Genomic DNA, 21094 nt, shown 5'->3' with positions numbered 1-21094 from the left:
AAGGAAAGACTAAAAAAAAAGCAGAAAGTATTTCTCAAAACAAACAATCTATATCAAATACTAGCATAAAATAACTGTATTGATTTCTCGTAACAAAAAAAAAATTCAACCTCAAATTTACCCAAAAACAAAAACAGAGAAATATCACAAAATATTGAACATCAAACACCAAACCCGGTTTTGTATTTTTTATCTTCAGCAGGATCAATTGAAACAGTTTTTGTCACTGCTACTGACCTATCAGTATGAAAGAAAGGAAGGCTATACTTGAAGCTTCCTCTAACAATTAAATCAAATGGATAATTAATTATAGTTTTCCATTTATCAGAATCATTTTCAGTCTTGTGATTAGGAGCAGAATGTTCATCTCCATTATCAGTGGAATTTTTACCAGGCTGAAGTAACTTTATTTCACCTTTTGATAAAGAATGGTTTCTATTGAAAAATCCACCACTGAATTCTAATGGGGTTTCAAATTTTGTGACGCTTCCTAACAATATTGTTTGAAGAGTTTTGGAGTCGTCTAAGTAATCTGGAGCAAAATATTCATTTCCAAGATGTGAAGATTTTGCAAATATATCAAGTTCAACATCACTAACTTCAACAGTAACAAAACCGGGGTTGAAGGCTCTAACACTCAAGTCAAACACCAATTCATCATAAGAAACAAGTATATCATCAATTGATAAGATATTAACATCTTGAAGGTCTTTTGTTGTGGCTAGTAAGAAACCTGCAATGAAACCAAACACTAACAAAAGAAGAACGAGAACAAAAAAGTAGAGAAAATTTTTGAACAGTTGAAGCTTTGAATTTTTTTTTGAGTTGTAAAAATTATGTGGAGAATATTGTCTTTGATTATACTGAGATCTGTTTTTGTTCTTTTTATTATTTTTCAGTATTCTTGAATTTGAATGTCTCAGTGAATTTTTATCCTTCAAATCTCCAAAATTTTGTGTATAGTCACCACTATCAGTAGATCTAAAATTTGGAAATCTTTTCTTTGTATGGTAGTTCCTTGAATTGTTTAAGCGAAGATTTCCATTAGCAGCGTTGACATTTAGTGGGGTTAATTCATCTTCATCTTCATAATCATCATATTCGTAGGTATCAGCATAATCACCACCATCAATCTCCTGCTCTTCGTCATATTGATCAATGTAGTCTTCAATATTAACATCATCCGGTACACCTGAATATCTTCTAAGGGAACTCCCCTTGACTTCAAATAGTTTTGAGGTTGTTGTTCTTAATTGGTTCTGTCTATCACCATTCCCAGCTCTCAGAAGACTTGTATTGCTTGGTTTTCTTGAGTTATTCCCATTATACTTGGTAAAGATCTTTGTCTTATTGTTATTATTGTTGTTGATCAGATTCCCACTTTCAGTGAAACTCGACTGAGTATTAGTGTCTGCTTTCAACGAACCTTCAATAGCGCTCGACTTGTCACCTTGTAAATCTGATACATTATCAGATGAATTGTGTTGATATTGATCTTTTTGAAGTGTCTGGATGTTTGTTATAGTTGTGTTATTACTATTATTAAGGTCAGACTCTTCCTCTGTCTCAAAAGTTCTTCCATTATTTTGACCATTGTTTTGATCTTTAGATTCATCATTAGTTAACACAATATGAGAAGCCGTAGTTGGTGAGTATGGTTGAGAAGATGAAGAAGTCACAGGCATACTAATGTTTCTTTGGGAAAGTTTTCTTAAAGCCATTGGATTTCCTGAGCCATTTACAGCAGATATACTTGAATTCTTGTTTAGTGGTAATGTGTTGGCTGTATTCAAGGCATCAGGTGCACTTTCATAAACAAATGTCTCTTCCGAATCAGAATCAGAAGCATCACCTACTGCATTTGCGATTCTTGCAGCAAACAAATCAGCTTTAGTAGCACCTGGTTTGGATAAATTCAAGTGACTTTCGGTGGCATTTGGTCTTTTGTTTCTTATTGATCCATTTATACTGATGGTGTCATTGTCATCTGTTGATAATGCCTGAACATTATTATTTGCAATCTGATTATTTTGATTATTCTGGTCAACAAACAATGTACTTTTCTTACTTCTCAAAGACGAAAGATTGTTAGCTATGCTTGAGTTATTTGACATTAACTCATTACTAATAACATTTGATGATGAAGCAATAGGTAAAGTCACAGATGGAACTTTTGATGCATCAACTGTTTCTGTCTCCACAATCATGTTTTTGGTGGTATTTGGATTCTTTGAAACTTTCTCATTGGTACTTGATCTAGAGAACAAGGGCCTCGATAGTTCTTTCTTCTTGCTTGGGGGTATCTGGGGAAGGTTTTTAGGGATATTTGGTATTATTTCATCATTGTTGACAGGTTTTGTAGGTTCATTGTTATTGATGCTTCCTTCTTGACTGGCGATCGTGGAGGCGTTAAGATTCGATTTTGTCACTGAAGCTTCATCTTTCTCATTAACAGTGCTGTGTTTCACAGATTCATTATCACTCATCTTCCTCTTCTTTTAAAGATCGTCCTGTGCTAGCAAAACCAAACAAAACGCTTCAGTTGATGTTTCGTTCTGGTTTAAAGTTGTGAATTTTGATTGACAAGGGCAAATACGAAATCTGGTGAATTATGCAAAAACCAAACAAAACGAGATTGATGGAAAGATGGTTCCTTGAAACAAGAGCTCAACGATGGTGAAGTTTTATGTTGTGGAATGGTGTAAATTGTCAGCAAGAGCTAGTTGGAGCTTGCCTATCTTATTCCTGGGTTGACGTAGTTGCTAAAGTAGAGCGTTTTCAAGCATTGGAAATGTTGCGTACGGTCTTTTTTTTCCCTGTGTACAAATGAAAATTCCAGACCACACAATCACATGGTCTAGGCTCGCTCAGTGTTCTGTCTAGGCTTAGAGTTGATGGTCTAGTGGTGTCTGGAGTTTCGCGAAGTTTTGTATGGGGTGAAAGATTCATCGTGAAGACGTGCAAAAACGATAACCTTGAAGTTGAAGTCGACACAAAAACATCAAGCACCCACCGGAGGAGACCACCATTGGCTGGCTATTTAAATTAAAGCAACTTATAGTTGTACTACCCAAATGCTAAGTTTTCAACCACCTCCTAGTAACAACAACAAAAGCCAAAGTCAAGGTCAAAATCAAAATCAAAACAACAAATTTGGTGCTCAATCTCATAATAATACCAATAAGTTCGGCTCAAACTTTAGTAATAAGAATATTTTCCAAAAACGAAAAGGACCAAGTCATAAGGCTGATCATGGGAATAGCTCATTCGGAGCAATGAACACTACGAACTCTACAAACCCTGCAATTGGACGTCCAAGCTCTTCAAACTTGAGTGAAGAAGATTTGAAATTCGATCAACACATTGGTGGATTTGATACCAACTTCAACATATTTCAGCACTTCAATCACAATCAGAGGCCAATACCTAAATTTTTGATTTATCAAAGTCCTGCCCTCAAAGCTGCACCAATAAAACAAGATGAATGGGACAAGTCCAATCAACAAGAGATGTTCAGATTAGAGCAAAATACATCTGATGTTTCAACACTTTATGAAGATTTTCAAAAAATGAGGGAGAATGAGAGAAAAGTTATGGAACAAAAAGGTTTGGTTGATAAAGAAGATACAAGAAAAACTTTAGAAGATGCCATATCATTTCAAGGTTCATGTCTTGAAATGTGTCCAGTCTATGAAAGAATAAGGAGATCTATTGAAAACGATGTTAGAAAATATGAAAAGGATTCTAATGGTAAAATTTCAAAAGATAAAGCAATCAAGGCTTTTTCAAGGCCTGCAGCTGGTCAACCACCTCCATTACCATCTGATGTTAGACCGCCTCAGATATTATTTAAAACATTAAACTACATTGTTGATAATATTCTTCCGGACCTACCAGAATCACAGTCATTTATATGGGACCGTACTAGATCAATCCGTCAAGATTTCACCTATCAAAATTATTTTGGTCCAGAAGCTATGGATTGTAATGAAAGAACTGTTAGAATTCATATATTGACCCTTCATGTTATGGCAAAGACAAGATCTGAGTTCTCTCAACAACAAGAACTTGAACAGATGAATAAAGCTTTGAAAACTTTATCGGAAATGTATGCTGAATATAGATCGAGGGGTATACAGGCTCCAAATGAAGCTGAATTTAGAGCATATTATCTCATAAGTCAGTTGAGGGATCCCGAATTAGATAGAGAGATTCAATCATTTCCCGATGGCATCATCAATGATAAAAGGGTTCAACTAGCTTTAAATTTAAGAAATTTAGTTCGAACAAACATTATTGAAAGAGGATTTCAACCAACAGAAGATGTTTTAAATTTTTATAAAAATTTTTTTCAAAACTTTTCTCAAGGTCAGATACCAATTCTTTTGTCTTATCTTTTGGAGATTCATTTAAATGAAATTAGATTTTATGCTATAAAGTCATTGAAAAGGTCTTTACATGCCAAGTCAAAACCATACCCTTCAGATTATATGATTAACTTACTGGCATTCAATGATTTTGTTGACCTTTCAAATTATGCAAATTATTATGGTCTCAAAATTACCAAAGAAGGTGGTCAAAGTTTTGTTGATTTACTTTCATTAGCTCATCCATCACATTTATTGCCAGATCAAAAACCTTTAGTGCAAGCTTTTTTTGATAAACATGATGCTAAAGTTACTTCTTATAAAGAATTAATTGAAAGTGGTGTTTCCAATATTGAAGTTTTAAATATACCATCCTCTATTAGTGAGCCAATTCCGTTAGCGGTACCTACTAATAACTTTAATCAACAGCCAAAGGCTCCAAGTTTCAATTTTTCATTCCCACAAAATAATACAATTCAACCTAATAGTGTTGATGAAGAACAAGCTAAACTTGAAGAGCTGAAAAAATCACAAGAAAAGGAAGCCTTACTGAAAAAGAAACTAGAAGAGGAAAAGGCTAAACGAGATCAACAAAGGGCATTAGAAGAACAAAGAAGGAAAGAAGAACAAGAACAGAAAAGATTACAACAGCTTGAAAATGAAAAAATTGCAAAAGAACAAGAAAGACAAAAGAAGATTCAGTTGGTTAGTTCTTTATCAGAAACTTTGACTCAAAATTTGATCAAATCCACTATTGGAAAAGAACTAACTAGTGCTTTAAAACCATTAGTTGAATCTGAAATATCTAGGAAGCAAAAGAAGAAAACAATTCTGAACTCTTTCAGTGAAGGTTTATTTGAAGCTTTTGTTGGTGAATTGATTTACATTGAATCATTGGAGATATTGGCTGATAATTTTAGAAAGTTTAAATTGAAAAAGTTATTAATTAAAAAAGTTAGTCACCTAGCTAAAGAATCTAGAGAAAAAGTTGAACTCAAAAAAAGAAAAAGAGAGGAATTTTTAGAAGCTTCCAAAACTTTTGGTATACCAAAGATAATAGCAAAGAGAAAGAAATTAAATCATCACAAGAAGAAGAATACTAGCGTTGCTTCACAAGATGAATATGATACTAAAGTTCATAAAGATACTAAAAATGAGAATGTTGATCTGAATCCATTAAATTTTGAGCAATTGACTGAAAACTTGAAGAACAATATGATTGATAAATATGAGATTTTAATGTTTTTCCAAGATTTAAATACAACAAGATCAATTTTTTTAAGAAGAAAGTTTTCAATTGATAAGACATTAGATTTTACAATTGGAAATCATTTAAAGATAATGGGAACGAGTGAAATAAATCCATCCAAGTTTAATAATGTTAATTTGTTGATATTCAATTGTGATGGAATTGAAAGCATAAGAGAACAAAGAGTTTTATTGAAAGAATTAATTAATGGTATTTCATTAAATTCAAATTTTAAATTTGAAGTTTTGATAGTTTTTTGGGAATTGAAAGGATTAATCAAGTTATCAAAGAATGAGATTTTAAAAGAGTTGAATTTTAGAAGTAATGATACTATATTGAATGTTGATGTTTTGAAGATAGATGGTGATTTAAAGATTGAATCTTTACAACGGAAAGTTGATGAATTAGGTACCAAATTTGGTTATACAGCTAAAGGTGAATATAATTTAAAACATAACAAGGGTAAATTTAAAACCAATGTTGGTTTAAAATCAAATGATCAATTGAAAATTTTTAAAGATGGTGAAAGTTCCTTTGAACATGATTTTATTGGTGATGATAATAAATTTTATAAACATTTACAAAAACATATTGAAGCGTCACCAAAAAGAGTTGCATTACCAAAATTATTGTCAAATTTCAATAAATCTAATGAATTTTTAAATGTTGGTAAAAAAAAACAGGCAAAGATTGAAGTTTATAGTACACCTAGACCAAAATCAAGTGAATTATTACAAACCCCATCATTTTATAATGATAGTACTGGGAGTTCAATATCTAATTTATCCAATATTACATTTGCAAATCAATCAAGTTCCACACCAATTAATATTATTAATAAACCTTCATATGCACAAGTTGTTAAGAATTCAATCAAACAGGAGGTACGGGAAGAGGAAGAAGATAAACCAGTCCCAAAAAGTATATTGGAGCTAAGAAAATTAGCTGCAAGTGTTCGTGAGAGACATGGTAAAAAGAAGGAGTAATTTGCATCATTTGTTTTTTTATGTATAAGTTTGCATTAGCATTACATGTTTAACGTTTAAAAACTACTGTTTTGTAAATATCATAAGGTGTTTAATTGAAATGCAGATATGAATTATAAAATGCATTGATCAACAATGGCGTTAGTATAATTCAAGCACAAAGACCAACATCAATAAAGAACTGAATCATAAAAAGAAGGGTTGGAAGCCCTGGTGATGGATCACAAACATTGAAAGATAATCATCAAAACAAAATGGAAATAAACAGAATGGGAATGATGTGTGTTGAATATATTTTTTGTTTTAATCATGGGAAGTAATGATTAATCATTAGTTCAATAGTTCAATTCTTTTTCCAATGACATGTCCATGAACCAACATCTAATTTAAAGATGAATATTTATTAATTATGATTGTAAATTGTAAAGATTAGAAACCAGCCCAATATAAACCATCTTGATATTTATCAGAATTTAAAACATGAGCACCATTATGTTCTAAATTTTCCAATTTTTTAACTTGCCAATTCATAACACCAACAGATTTTTTCAAAAATTTCAACTCTTTTTGATCTTTAAAATTTTGTGATGGAATTAAATAAAAATTTAAAAACATTATTGGAACTATTGAACCAGCTAAAAACCCAAAAGTACCTGTACGAAATGAAGTATTGTGCATTAATGAATTTAATAAATTGATTGGCATAGTTGAGTAATCAATTGAAGGAATTATAAGATTATGAATTAAGGATCATAAGTGAAAATTACAGGGGTATTTATATTATTGTACCTTATAATATAAAATTGAGGGCAAGTAAGATTTCATAATTATTTCTCCTCAGATTTGACACAATTAATTAATTTTACATCATTTGATTACAAAATCATTTGATCATGATTAAGAATTTTAATCAATTTGACATGTTTTTGTCACCTTCTCCACACATTGGGAAGGGGACACAATCTATGATTGGATTGCTTTGATTGATTAAAGGTCATTTCCAATGACTTTGATTAAAAGTAAACACAAGAAACTCAATTGATCAGATCTTCAAACGATTTTGTTGAGTTGCTACAAATTGAATTAGTCATAAAAAGACACATTGATTATTAAATTATTAGAAAATAGGGGGCATAATATCATAAATCATTAAAATTTACTCATTAAATAATTATTCATGACTTTTTCTTGAAACCAAATTTTGAGAAAAAGCCACTTTTTTTTATACTACCTTCATCAATTGATTTTGATTTTTTAACAACATTTGATGGTAATTTTTTTTCAGAATTTGAAACATTACTAATAGTATTTGTAATTGGAGTTGAATTATAAGATTTTGATCTTTGAATATTATTTGGAATTGGGTCATCTAATAATGATTTAACTTTATAGATACCACTTGAATTATTTGAATTTCTTCTTGAAGAGAAAGGAGATGAAGAATTTGATGGATTTGAATTGTTATATTTGGGAATTGATAAATTATCACTAAATTTAATCTTTGGATAATAATTGGTTGGAGTATCAGCATATTCTTGATTGTTAGCTTGATTTGTAGATCTTGAATCTGATCTTGAATTTGAATTTGAATTTGAAGTTGAAGATAATGAAATATCAGATTTTAATTGATTCAATTCAATACTTTTATAAGCATCTGAAATTTGATTTAATGTATGTAAAAAATAACTTGTTGTAATATAATCATCATCATCAGTTTCAATATTAATTTCTGGTATATTTTGATCTAATGATATTAAATTTTTTTCAATCAATAAATCTGGAATAATAATTGTTGATAAATTTAAATTCTTCATTAAATAATATGGTAATTTAACATGATTATTTTCAAATCTAATTGATAATCTATTTGAAATTAAACTTGAAATTATGAAAAAATTGGGGTTATAAAGATTAATTGAATTTTTAATTAAATTTTTAACTGAAGAATCTTTAATAAATTCAATTGTAATGGAAATTTTCAAATCTTGTTTGTTTAATAATTCAATAGCTTTGAAAATATATGAACTTAGAGCATCAGCTTTTGATTTTATAAAATCACAATCAATTAATTCATCTTTGTAATCAACATTTGAATTATTTTCTGGAGGTAATTGACTTATAATAACTAAATGATCACCATCAACCAAGAAGTTTTTCAAAACCCAATTTATTGAATCCCAAGTATGTCTTCGACCACTGATATAAACAATCAATTCACGTAAACTTTCAGGACGTTCATCATCTTCCTCCTCATCTTCTTCTTCATCTGTCTCAAAACTTTCATAAGTTTGATCAATAAATTTTGTCATTAATCTATGTCTAAAGCTAACAGTGTAAGAATTGAAATTGATTGAATTTGTCTTTAATAGTTTTCTATTATTAACAGTAACGATATTACCAACCAACTTATCAATATTTGGTAATCCATTTTTAGGTTTTTTAGAATCTATTGAACTGAGGTTATGGAAAGGTAGATAATTATCACCATCAAATTTGAATTCATCAAGATTAACACCAGTTCTAAATTGAGCATCCATAGCTAATAGTTCTTCAGCAGTCATTTCCACTAATGATTTCTTACGTTGTTGAGATGGTAATACTGAGGCAAATGAGTTTTGTTGATCATTTTCATTAAAGCTTTTCGGTATAGCAGCACCTTGATCTTGTACATCATCAACACTTCTTTTCAGAATTGACTTGTTTGGAGGAGGAGGCAGTTTAGGGATTTTTCTTCTTGTTGTGCTGAGATTTGATTTGTAGCCCTTGTTGTTGATTTCCTGGAACGAATCAAACACTTTGTAAAGGTCCTGGTGCTTTGAAGAGGGCTCGTAGCCAAAGTTGAGGTCCAGGGTTCGCTTGCTGGAGGTTGTCTTTGCCCTGGAGCTGTACTGGGGAGGGATGTGGATGGGCTCGTCAGGCTCGACCTGGATGCTTGGGTTCAGGCTGTCGAAGGAGACACGGCGGGTGTAAGCAGTGGACATTGAGGGTCTTTGACACAATGAGGAATAGGCAATAAACAGTAATGAATAGATCAATAAACAGTAAGGAATAGTCAATGAATAATCAGTAATAGATCAATGAATAATGAATAGATCAATGATAGAATAGCAATATAATGATAGAATAGAATATCAGAATAACTAATATTTCATAAATATCACCATCCTCGTTTCCCTTCGCCTTCGCCAAGGCCTCAACCGGCCACACCCCTACAATTTCTCAATCCAGTCAAAAACACGCTTAAAACTAAACACAACTAAAAACAAAAACTACTCGGCATTAGTGAATGGGTTCAACGCATGAACCGTCAAACAAGGCAAAGCCATCCCAATCTCAGCCCTCAACAAAATAGGAATGTCACTGAGCTCCTTAATTTCTTGGATATAATCTCCTCCTTCCACTCTTAACGTCAACTTATCCAAATATGAATCTAATGCATGGAGCTTCTTTTCTCTAGAAGAACCTTGTCCAGTCTCAATCTTGGAACTTGAACTAGTACGACCAACAACACTCTTCACACTATCAACTGGTGTCGTTGGTAATGATTGACTAACTGGATCTTCAAATGTTGATGATCTTGTTGTTGTTCCTGATGATGGTGACAATTGTGGTGTAGGAGTACTTGGTGATGGAATTTTAAAACTTGGTGGTGATAATTTTAATCTCTCCAATTCTTGATTCAAATCATGATCTTGTTTATTAAAATCTTGTTGATATTGTGCAATCTCATTAGCACTTGTTTTAAATTTATTCTTTATAGAATTTCTATAACTTAATGGTTCACGTTCATCTTCTGGAATAAATGTACCACTATCAACTCCCTTTTCCCAATATAATTCTAAAACTCCATGTTTTTTATCAAATTCAGCCTTTTTCAAAGGTAATTGATCTCCATGAACTCTTTTTTCAATCCCAAATTCTGGTAAAAAAACATCAAATGCACTTTCATAAACTTGTAAAACTTTACCAATAACAATCAATTGTCCAGTTTTTTTACTCATCTCATTAATAGTTTGACTTAATAATAAATGAATTGATTGATCTTGTGATGCCTTGGCACAATCTTTTTTAAAATTACAATATTCTGCAGTCATCTTTAATGATTCCAATTCTTCATTATCTCCATTCAATTTCAAATCCTGGTCAAATGTTTGCTTCAATTGTCTATGAACAATTAAATCTGCATATCTTCTTAATGGTGATGTAAAATGGGTATATAATGGTAAATTAAAATAAAATGCTCCATAATTTTCTGCTTCAACTTTACCTGCAACAAAATATTTAGATCTTGATAAACTTTTATAAAATAAAATTTCAACACCTTGTCTTATAGTTTCATCTTTAATTGATAATATGGAATTAATTAATTTAGCACTTGATGATGTATCAATTTCAATTCCTAAATTTAAAATTTTCTTTTTAAAACTTTCCAATTTTGTTAATGTTGGAATTGTTTGTCTTCTTAAAAATGCAACATCTCCTAAAATTGAATAATTTCTTTGAGCTATTGTACCATTAACTTTATAAAAAATTTCATTTAAAATTGATGAACTTAATGAACTTTTAAATAAATTTAAATGTAAACGAACTTTTTCATCATCAATTTGATCAATTAAAGTTAAATTAACTTCATTATTTAATTGATCATTTTCTAATCTTTGACGTCTAAATTCTCTGGAAATTAATGATATTGTACGAATATAATCTTTTGAGGCACTTGAAACATATTCATTTGATTCATCTCCATCATCCAAGATTGAATCAATTTGATCAAATGTTAATCTATTCTTTGGTTGAATAAAACTTTCACCAATCCAAACATTATCAACTTCAAATTTTAATGTATCAATTTCAAAAACAACACTTAATGCTAAAGATTTTTCATTCTTAACAAAACTTAATAATTCATTAATTGATTTAGGTAATAAATCAACAACTTTTTGAGCCAAAAAGACTGAACTTGATCTTTTTCTTGCCTTTTTATCCAATAATGAACCTTCTTTAATAAAAGCACAAACATCTGAGACATGAACACCCAATTCAATCTTATCATTTGAAATTCTTTTAACGTGTAATGCATTATCACTATTAACACCAGTTTCACTAATAGCTAAAACATATTCATTGGTAAAATCTCTTCTTTTATTAAATTCTTGTTCAAAATCAACATCATTAATTTCAAAATCTTCACGTTCTTCACCAGTTTCAACATCTAAATACTCTTCACATAGGAAATTATTATCTCTTAGTATAGCATCAACTTCTGTATTTGAATCATTCATTGGTCCCAATTCTGAAACTAATGTACCAAATGGATGTAATGAAGTAATTGGCCAACGTTTAATTGATGCAACAAATAATTTATCTGAATATTTTTCATGATTTTCTACAAAATCCTTTGGTGCTTGTTCTGTTGGGATTGCAATTAATGGAACTTTTTTATCTGTTGGTTTAAACCAAACAATTTTTGGTCTTGAAGAAGATTGTTGATCTTTAGCTTGTTGTGAAGGTCTTAATAAACCTAAAGTACCTGCAAATAATTGACCAGGAATACGATCAATAACTGCAACAACATGTCCAGCGTATAATGGTTTATATTCATCATTAATTTCCTCTTCTTCAACTAATAATAATGATTGACCTTCAACTTCAACATCATCATTTTTTTTCAAAGTTGGACGTTGTTTTAAAGAACCTTTTCTTTTTAAACTCCCACCAACACTAGTTGATTCATCTTTATCATCTTCACCTGATGTTGTAGTTGTAGTTGTTGTTGTGGAATGAGTGCTTGCATCATTATGAACATCATCAATAATTTCTGAAGAATTATTTGAATTATTATTTGAACTTGAAGTTTGAGTATTATCTTTTCTTCTTTTTTTCTCCTCTTTTTCACGTTTACTACTCCAAACTTCATCAACAGCTAATAATTCCACTGCAACTAAATCACCTTCCAATGCTCTATTACGATCTTTTGAACCACAAATGAAAATATCAGCATCTAATAATCCATCAGTGGAAACATAAGCATCTGAACGGTTTTTTTTATTAACTCTAAGAGTACCAACAACTAAACGACCTTCTGCAACTAAATCAGGAATTGATGATTGAGGTAAATATGGGGCAAATAATGATTTTCTACCACCAACTTGACCAGGTAATTGGAAACCACTTAATGAAGAAATTGAATTGTTATTATTATTATGAGAACCACGAATACGATGACCAGGTGTGAATTGTGGTTGAGGTGGTTCCAAGAATGATGAAGACCCTTCAGTAAATGAATTTCTTGAAGGTGATAATTGTCTTTGTTGTTGTTGTTGATTACTTTGTTGAGATCTCCAATTCATATTTATATTTTGTTGAGTATTTGGATCAAAATTACGTGAATTTGAACGTTGATGACCAGATTGACGACGTTCATGATAGGAAAAGTTTTGAGGAGGTGGAGCTAATGAATCAAAACCACCACTAGAAGATTGTTGTGGAGATTTTGGTGGGAATTGATAACTTCTTTGAGGTGAATGTCCAACAGAGGATCTTGAACGACCATGGCCACCACCATTTGAAGGACGACGTGAAACTGAAGCATATGATTGAGTTTGAGGTGGAGGAGATGGAGCATCAATAACAGTTGAAGGGAATTTAAAACCTGATGGAGGAGGCATTGAACTTGATGATTCTTCAACATCTGTAGTACTAGGTTCTTTACCAGATCTTTGAGCTTGGACTTGAGCAGCAGCCTTTTTAGCTTCATTTAAACCTAAAGAATGTCTTCTATTATGACCAAGAGCTGAGCCACCAGTATTTTGTGGAGAAGTGGTTGAACCTCCCAATTTAGGAGCAGGAGCTAAAGTTTGATTAGGCATTGCAAATGAACCCATTGCACCAGTCATTGAAGATTGTGATCTTCTATGGGTATTTGAACCGGTACGTCTATGAGAATTTGGAGGTTGAAATTGGTTTCCGCTAGAGCCAGCAGAATAGCCACTAGAACCACCAGAACCACCTTGTTGAGCTAGAATTTGTTGTTGTTGCTGTTGGACGAGTTCCAATTGACGTTGTAAAGTGATTTGTTCAACTAGATAAGGGATGTTAGTATATAAACTTGTTGTAGTTGTAAATATATGAACTTACTCATTAAACTTGTCAATTCACTTGGAGATCTTCTATGTGCAATATGAATTTGTCTTGGATTTTTGCCACCAGTTGTAGTGGTGTATGAAGGTTGGTTGTAACCATTGTTACCACTTCTATTTTGATTATTTGCCATTTTTGATGTTTTTTCGTTTGTTGTTTAAACTTGACGGCAATTGTGCCACTTGAAATGATATAATCAACACCAATGAATACAAAAAAATGCAAAAAAAAAGGGGGAAAAGGTATTGAAATGGCAATTGGATTAACCTCTATACTCTAATGAATTGAAATGGATTAATAGATTGATGATTGTGATTGACTCTCTTTATAACTTGGGGATGAATTTTAGCCAGGGGTATAAAAAAGCTAAATATAGCCACCAGGACAGTTTCAGGGCTGTTTGATGAGCTGGAATTGAAGGGCGCAAGAGGGCGACGATGCTGGCAGGATACAATTGGAGGGTATCCGATTGACAGAGTGCAAGAGAGCGGTGAGGATGGAAACAGTTGGTTATGGAGTTGGTTATGGTGATGATGTTTTTGTTGTTGGTGAAGAAGAAGTTTTTTTGTTTGTTGATGACGAAGTGAAACGGGTTTTGGGCAGGCGCACAGGCGAGAGGGTTGCTTTCGGGCGCAGGCTGGTGAGCCTAGAGGGCGAGCGTAGGCTGGAGGAGGTCTGCCTGGACTCTAACAATCAACAAAGCTGATTCTGATTAAACAATAACAAGAACAACAACATACGAGATAGATGCAAATACGAGATAAATACAAAATACAAAATATAATTAAATAGATACGATACAACTAAATCAATTCCAGCACAGTTCCAAATCAATTTCAACTAAATCAACCAAATCTTCATCAACACTTCCGCGAATTCTCATTCCATTTTCTCAATCCTTGACTTTAAGGAGCACAAGATACTAAACAAACCCATCAACAAAGCCTAAGCCAAAGCAAACCATCATGGGCCAGTTCTTATCCCAGCCACTCACAGACAAAACAGTCCAATACGAAGAACTGGACAAGTTCTCCTACTGCCTGGGCTCAATGCAAGGCTATAGGCTCACTCAAGAAGATGCCCATTCAATAACCCATTATCCAAATGTCAACTTTATAGATGTCCATAATAATCAATCTCAAATGGATATGAAAATATATGGCGTGTTCGATGGTCATGGTGGATCTCAATCTTCAAACTATCTAAGTGAACATTTACCAAATTCAATATATGAGGAATTCAATAATAACAATAATTCCAAAATAAGGCAAATTATGACAAATCAAGGTTTAATCATTTCAAAATTCAAAGATTCATTCTTAAAAACTGATTATAATCTATATAAACATTATCAACATCGTCATCATCATTCAAATTCAGGTTCAACTGCAATCTTGGGGATAATACTAAACAATAATGAACTATACACTTTAAACACTGGAGATTCAAGATTAATAACATCTATAAATGGTGTCCCGAAAAATTTATCATTCGATCATAAACCTAATCATATCGGTGAACTAATCAGAATCAATGACGCTGGTGGTTCTGTTTCATATAATAGAGTTGGTGGTGTATTGGCATTATCAAGAGCATTTGGAGATTTTAATTTTAAATTGAGAAATTTTAGAAGTTTTAATGATGGCAACAATAAATTAGTTAGTGAAGAGACTCAAGTCACTGTGGAGCCTGAAATAATCCATCACAAGATTTCTATAAATGATGAATTTATAATAATTGCATGTGATGGAATATGGGATGTTTTCACTAATCAAGATTTAATCAAATATATTAGAAATAAATTGGTTTTAGGCGCAAAATTAGATGAAATAGTGGCCAATTTATTAGATCATACATTAACACTGGCAAATCAAACCACTGGGGTAGGGTTTGATAACATGAGCATTATAATAATAGCATGTCAATATGACCAAGAATCATTGGAACAATGGTACCAACGGATGAAGCTTAAAATTGAGATTGAGAAGCAAATAATATAGTGGGAATGAGTTTGGAATTCCATGTCATACAAGTCCTTCGTTGAGCAATATAGATAATAAATTATTTTGTTACAAAAATTCGTAATTTGGAACCCATTGAAATCATACAAATATGAAAGATTGGTGATTTTCAGATGTTAGCAGGAGTTCCCAGACAATCTTTTCACTATTGGATCTTACATTATTGGGTGGTTTGGTGGTTCATAATCTAGATCAAAATCATTGATTAGATACACTTTGAGCTTCCACTAAGGCTTTCATCTTGTCGCTTATTGAATTTCCCATTGAACACAGCTTGAAATGTGAGCTCTAGATGCCATATTGAATACTTTCTGGTGATTATTTGATTGGAATAACCTATCTTGATGCAATTTATGGTATTGAATACGTTCTTATTTGACCGTCAACTGCAATCACTACTAAAATTCTCAGAACGAATGATTGCAACACTCAACTAAGTTGATCTACCCATCCAATCCCTACCCACTATATAATTTATAACCCATCACACTCTTTAGAATATAAAAAGATCATAATAATATGAATTTGTATTACTTTTACTTCTTTAATTATATAATCAATACTAATATAATTACATAATCCAGATCTCGGTTCGCGCACAAAAACCTTCTGACAAAAAATTGTAAACAGCCCATAATTAAAAAAATCGAAAACATCAACACGAATTTCACAAAGCAAAAAGACTCGATTGTCCAATTAACCACATTCTTTTTTCTGGCTAATCAATCCTATTTGCTCCTACTGCTGCAATGGAATCATTAACTGTGTCTGAATATGTTGATCCGGTACTATCAGTTGTTGGGAAAGAGGAAAAGATTAATCCACAAACTATTCAATCATTAACCTCGAATTTCCCATCTTATTATTCCAAAATCACATCTTTTTGTTCATCTGCTTTGAAAATTTATAAAAATTTATTAAATTTAGAATATGAGTTGAATTCATGGGAATTTATGACTTTGAAAGCTTCAATAAATATAAATTTTAATCATAATTTTTCCACAACAACAAGAAATTTTGATATTAAAATTGCTAAAAAAGTTATCGATAGATGTAATTTCATTGATGATGAAATAAATAAACTATTGAATTATAAATTGAAAATTATAAACAATTTTATAAGTTCATTGACAATTCAAGAATATTTATCAGATCCTGGATGTTTATTACTCAAGATTTATTTTAAAATTATAAATTTGAAAAACTCAATTGTGGAGAAAATTTCAATATCATATACAAAATCAAAACTTTTAATAATAAGTTTTGAATTGAAACAAATCACTGATATGATTGAAAAAGAAGAAAACCCAATTGTGGAGGATAATACTGATTTCCAATCAACTTTAGAAGGTTATAAAGATTTTGTTACAGTTTTAATCAATCAATTAGATCAAGCTGTCCAAGAGAAAGATTCTGATCAAATTCAAGAATGTCTTGAAGTGTTGAATGATGTGGAAAAAATGTATGAATCTGTTCGTTTGAATTTCTTTATAAATGAAGAATATGCTGAATGGGAACAAGATAATTATTATATTCAATCTAATCGTGAACGTGAATTGGAACAAGAATTGGCAAAAGAAAGAGAATTATCAAGATCAAGATCAATTTCTCCTTCACCTTCATCTCAAACTTCATTAAATGAAGAATTATTATCATCATCAACTTCACCACCTTCTAATTCATCATCAAAATTTTTAAATTTACATTCTTCACAAGAATTACCAGGACATCATCATTTATCAAGAAGAGGTTCAATAAGCTCGACAACATCTTCAGTTGCTACATTGAATAGACAACCAACTACAATTTCAGAGGAATTACCATATTTATTACAAGCTTTTGATGAAGCTAAACAATTGGAACAAGAATTATCAACTTATCAAACACCAAGAACTCCAACTTCAAGTCAACAACAACAACAACAGCAAGCAATGAAGAAATTACAACCTATTCATAACCAAGATAAGAGAAGATCCAATTTACAAACTTTTAATATACCAAATGTTGGGTTTAATAATAATTTATTGAATAGTATTTATGGACTGACACCAAAATCTTCAACACCTTCAACACCATCACATTTAAATCATCATCACCATAATGAAGTTGATTAGGAATAGTTGCCCCTTTTATGAATCATCATCACTCTTTTATGACTTTTGCATTTTAAACACACAGTACACGTCTTTTATGAAAAACACAACATATATTTTCTATATATTCAAACATATAAATAAGAAAAAATAAATAATGACCATTACAATATTCAAATATTTTTCAATTTAGAATTCAATGGATAATTTAATTGTTCATTCTCCATTGTAAAACCTTGGTTTTTTTGTAATTCAGCTTGTTTTGCTAAATAAGGTATAACAATATCTTTATATTTTTCAAAACCTTTATATTCTTTTGATTCTTCATCCCAATTCAAAACACCATTTAATAATCTTTGTGGCACAAATGGTTCTTTACAAATCTCAACCAGTGGTAAAAAATAAGCTCTTATTGTAAAGACAATAACCCCAGATTTAGGTAATCTTCTAAGGGATTGACGTTCTGATCTATAATAAATATCATCTATGGAAAGGGCTTTTGCTTCTCCAGTTTGGAACCTCCATCCTGAATTTGAATCTTCATCACCTAAAGAACTATAAGCCCAAGGTAAATTATCATCCATTTGGAACCCATAATTGTATCTAACCATTGGAGATTCAGGTTTTAACCTATAAAAAAATTTATTCATTGAATTTTGTAAATTTGAATGATATTTGGGAACTTTTGAATCAGAATGAATTGAAGAAATTGATTTATTAAATTTATCTTTAAATCTCCATGAACCTGCTAATAAGATTGAACCTGCAGTGAAATTATAATTTCCATTAGAATCTTCAGTCAAGATAGCAATATCATCTTGTAATAAATTCCCAATTATAAACATTGGATCATGAATTTTAAAATCATAGTCTTCATTATTGAATAAATTTTTCAACCCTTTTGAAGTGGCTTGAAATAATGAAGGGTATCTATTAGGTAAATAAATTTGTAACTCTTTCAACAATTCAATACAACCATCAAGTGCAATTGGAGAAATATCATAGAGATCTTTACCCTTTTCTTCAACTCTTTTTTGTTTTAAATCATGAAACTTAACCCATTCATTATCTAATTGGATCCAATCCTGTGGATCCATTGATTGTACCCCCATAGTTACATTATATTTATGCTTAAAAGCACGATATGGGATTGGATTAGTTTTATGGATATTCCAATCTGGATAAGGCTCTGGAATAGGCCATTTATAATTGGAAGGGATCCATACACCTGGTTTCCTTGTTTTAGGTGTCCTGAAATAGAATGAGATGGTTATTAGCACTAGTAGTAATGGTATAATATAGTAGTAATAGCACATTATTGGTTTAATTAAAGTGTAATTGATTGAAAATGATGAGGATTGGGCCTATACTTATAATTATGTCCCAGGGTTAAAATTGCCCAAAGAAGAATAAAACACAAGAACAAAAAACTTAATAAGCTACAGTACCATAATCAATACACTTTAACCATAATATTACACATTTTAACCATCATCATCAACCTCTTTATCTTGTTTTCACTCTATTAAACTCTCGTTGTCAGTTGCTTTGAAGAGTATGATTGTTATGTAATCATTATGTAATGTTTAAATTCGCGAAATTCATTTTTTATTATTACGTAATACTTACATAATATTGATAACAAAATGAACTTTTGTTTTGATTTCAAATAGCCATTTTCCTTTACTGACATCACATCAAATGGCTTTAAAATGACCAGATGTGGAATCTGTCATGGCTCAAATAATGAATTGTTTTGCTCCTCATGTGTGAATTTCCAATTGTTGAAACCAAAATTAGAATATTTGGAATTATTGAATGAATTATCATCTTCTAAAAATTTAGTGGATCAGGTACTTGATAAATGTATAAAAGGTAACAACTACCCATTCATGAAACAATACATCCAAGGTGATCATACATTAGATATTGAAGGATTATCAATAGGTTCCATTGCTGCTTTATCCTCACAATTGTTAACAATAGATGCCATGTTGTTAAAAAGGAAGAATAACAAGATTCTCAAAAGTATAAGTATAATTAAGAGTAAAAAAGATTCAAATTCTCTAAGGCTTGAAACATTGAAAAGGAAATTACAAGAGTCAAATGAAGTTTCCAAAATGGTTAGTTATAATGATGAAATCAAATCAATCCAATCTCAAACCAAGACGACAAAAGAAAATTCATTAAATATTGAAAAACAAATTAATAATTCTCAATCCATATTATTTCAAGAATTAATCAATTTATATCTTGTTAAAAGGAAAAGATTAAGTGGTGTTAAAAATCAATACATCTTTATGATTTCATTTATTCCAATTATTAATCTTGAAAATTTACTTTCTTTTAATTTTGAAATTATTAATGCAAGTCTTGAAAGGATTTGTAAATTTATTTATCAAATCTCTACAATTTGGTTTATCAATTTACCATTTCAAATTGAATTCAATCATCAACAACAACCTTCAATATTGAATTTCAAGTTATTTTCACCTGATTCTAATATTGAACAAATTCATGATTTATCAAATTTTGAATTGAAACTATTCTTAAATGGAATATCAAGATTAATTTTGAATATTTTTGAAATTTTAAAATTCTTCCAATTAGATAATGAAATAAAATTGTCAAAACAATTGTTTAATATTGATGAAATGATTTATAAAATTGTTAATAACAATTATAATTTCAATGAATTATCAAGTGATAATGATCAATCAAACCCAATTAAGGGAAATATTGATATTGATGAACTTACTGATTTGGTTTATAAACATATTTTAAACAAGATTAATCAGAAAAATAATGAATGGCATGTTGTTCAAAATGATTTTTTAATAGATGAGGATCAATAAATTAAGGAGGGAAAAAAGGGTATTGGAGTTTAGTATTTGCTTTTATTATGAATTGAATGATATATGTTTAATTAATGGCGTTGTAGGATTTAGATTTTCACATCGACAGGAGATTGAGAAAAAAAAACACAAATCGATCTTTTAATAATGGGCCATTTAACGTCTGGAACTGGATCATTGATGATGGAAAGAGAAAGGAGACTAAGTGAAATGATGCGAAGAAGCGCTGAGCTGGCTGAGATCTTTAAGAATGCAGCTGCTGAGCACGAAGAAGAGTGTCGTGATTTATCGATAGAGGAAACGAGAGATCGGATTTCTATCGCTATTCAGAAACTTATGAAAGCTGGACAGGAACAAATATGCTTTGCTATAATATAGAGAGA

At 30.9% G+C, this 21094-nt stretch overlaps 9 protein-coding genes across 9 annotated transcripts; 5 read left to right on the top strand and 4 right to left on the bottom strand.

Moving 5' to 3' along the window:
• Positions 1–161: 161 nt before the first annotated feature.
• Positions 162–2486, bottom strand: VAC7 (Vac7p; the record flags this gene model as incomplete). Its single annotated transcript, XM_019185117.1, has 1 exon — positions 162–2486. The coding sequence occupies one exon, from the start codon at positions 2484–2486 to the stop codon at positions 162–164; it is 2325 nt and encodes a 774-aa protein (XP_019036612.1).
• Positions 2487–3019: 533 nt separating this feature from the next.
• WICANDRAFT_96705 (uncharacterized protein) lies at positions 3020–3725 on the top strand (the record flags this gene model as incomplete). Its single annotated transcript, XM_019186527.1, has 1 exon — positions 3020–3725. A coding segment is annotated over exon 1 (419 nt), but the record flags the coding sequence as incomplete, so codon positions are not given.
• A 14-nt stretch (positions 3726–3739) lies between these two features.
• On the top strand, positions 3740–7042 carry WICANDRAFT_96704 (uncharacterized protein; the record flags this gene model as incomplete). Its single annotated transcript, XM_019186526.1, has 1 exon — positions 3740–7042. A coding segment is annotated over one exon (2863 nt), but the record flags the coding sequence as incomplete, so codon positions are not given.
• A 735-nt stretch (positions 7043–7777) lies between these two features.
• Positions 7778–9583, bottom strand: WICANDRAFT_80745 (uncharacterized protein; the record flags this gene model as incomplete). The annotated part of the gene is made up of 1 exon (XM_019185116.1): positions 7778–9583. The coding sequence occupies one exon, from the start codon at positions 9581–9583 to the stop codon at positions 7778–7780; it is 1806 nt and encodes a 601-aa protein (XP_019036609.1).
• A 303-nt stretch (positions 9584–9886) lies between these two features.
• SSD1 (mRNA-binding translational repressor SSD1) lies at positions 9887–13848 on the bottom strand (the record flags this gene model as incomplete). The annotated part of the gene is made up of 4 exons (XM_019180970.1): positions 9887–10191; positions 10225–13431; positions 13492–13683; positions 13740–13848. Coding segments are annotated over 4 exons (3813 nt in total), but the record flags the coding sequence as incomplete, so codon positions are not given.
• An 856-nt stretch (positions 13849–14704) lies between these two features.
• PTC4 (type 2C protein phosphatase PTC4) lies at positions 14705–15784 on the top strand (the record flags this gene model as incomplete). The annotated part of the gene is made up of 1 exon (XM_019182809.1): positions 14705–15784. One exon carries the CDS (start codon positions 14708–14710, stop codon positions 15740–15742), a length of 1035 nt encoding a protein of 344 aa, XP_019036607.1. The 3' UTR covers positions 15743–15784.
• Positions 15785–16512: 728 nt separating this feature from the next.
• Positions 16513–17877, top strand: MDM36 (Mdm36p; the record flags this gene model as incomplete). Its single annotated transcript, XM_019185115.1, has 1 exon — positions 16513–17877. The coding sequence occupies one exon, from the start codon at positions 16513–16515 to the stop codon at positions 17875–17877; it is 1365 nt and encodes a 454-aa protein (XP_019036606.1).
• A 152-nt stretch (positions 17878–18029) lies between these two features.
• WICANDRAFT_35243 (heme-dependent oxidative N-demethylase family protein) lies at positions 18030–19172 on the bottom strand (the record flags this gene model as incomplete). Its single annotated transcript, XM_019182287.1, has 1 exon — positions 18030–19172. One exon carries the CDS (start codon positions 19170–19172, stop codon positions 18030–18032), a length of 1143 nt encoding a protein of 380 aa, XP_019036605.1.
• An 804-nt stretch (positions 19173–19976) lies between these two features.
• WICANDRAFT_85592 (uncharacterized protein) lies at positions 19977–20711 on the top strand (the record flags this gene model as incomplete). Its single annotated transcript, XM_019185915.1, has 1 exon — positions 19977–20711. One exon carries the CDS (start codon positions 19977–19979, stop codon positions 20709–20711), a length of 735 nt encoding a protein of 244 aa, XP_019036604.1.
• Positions 20712–21094: the final 383 nt, after the last annotated feature.

This window comes from Wickerhamomyces anomalus (genome assembly GCF_001661255.1).
Source record: "Wickerhamomyces anomalus NRRL Y-366-8 unplaced genomic scaffold WICANscaffold_6, whole genome shotgun sequence".
Classification (NCBI taxonomy): domain Eukaryota; kingdom Fungi; phylum Ascomycota; class Saccharomycetes; order Phaffomycetales; family Wickerhamomycetaceae; genus Hansenula; species Hansenula anomala.
Note: the sequence above shows the minus strand (reverse complement) of the source record. Positions and strands in the feature narration are given on the sequence as shown.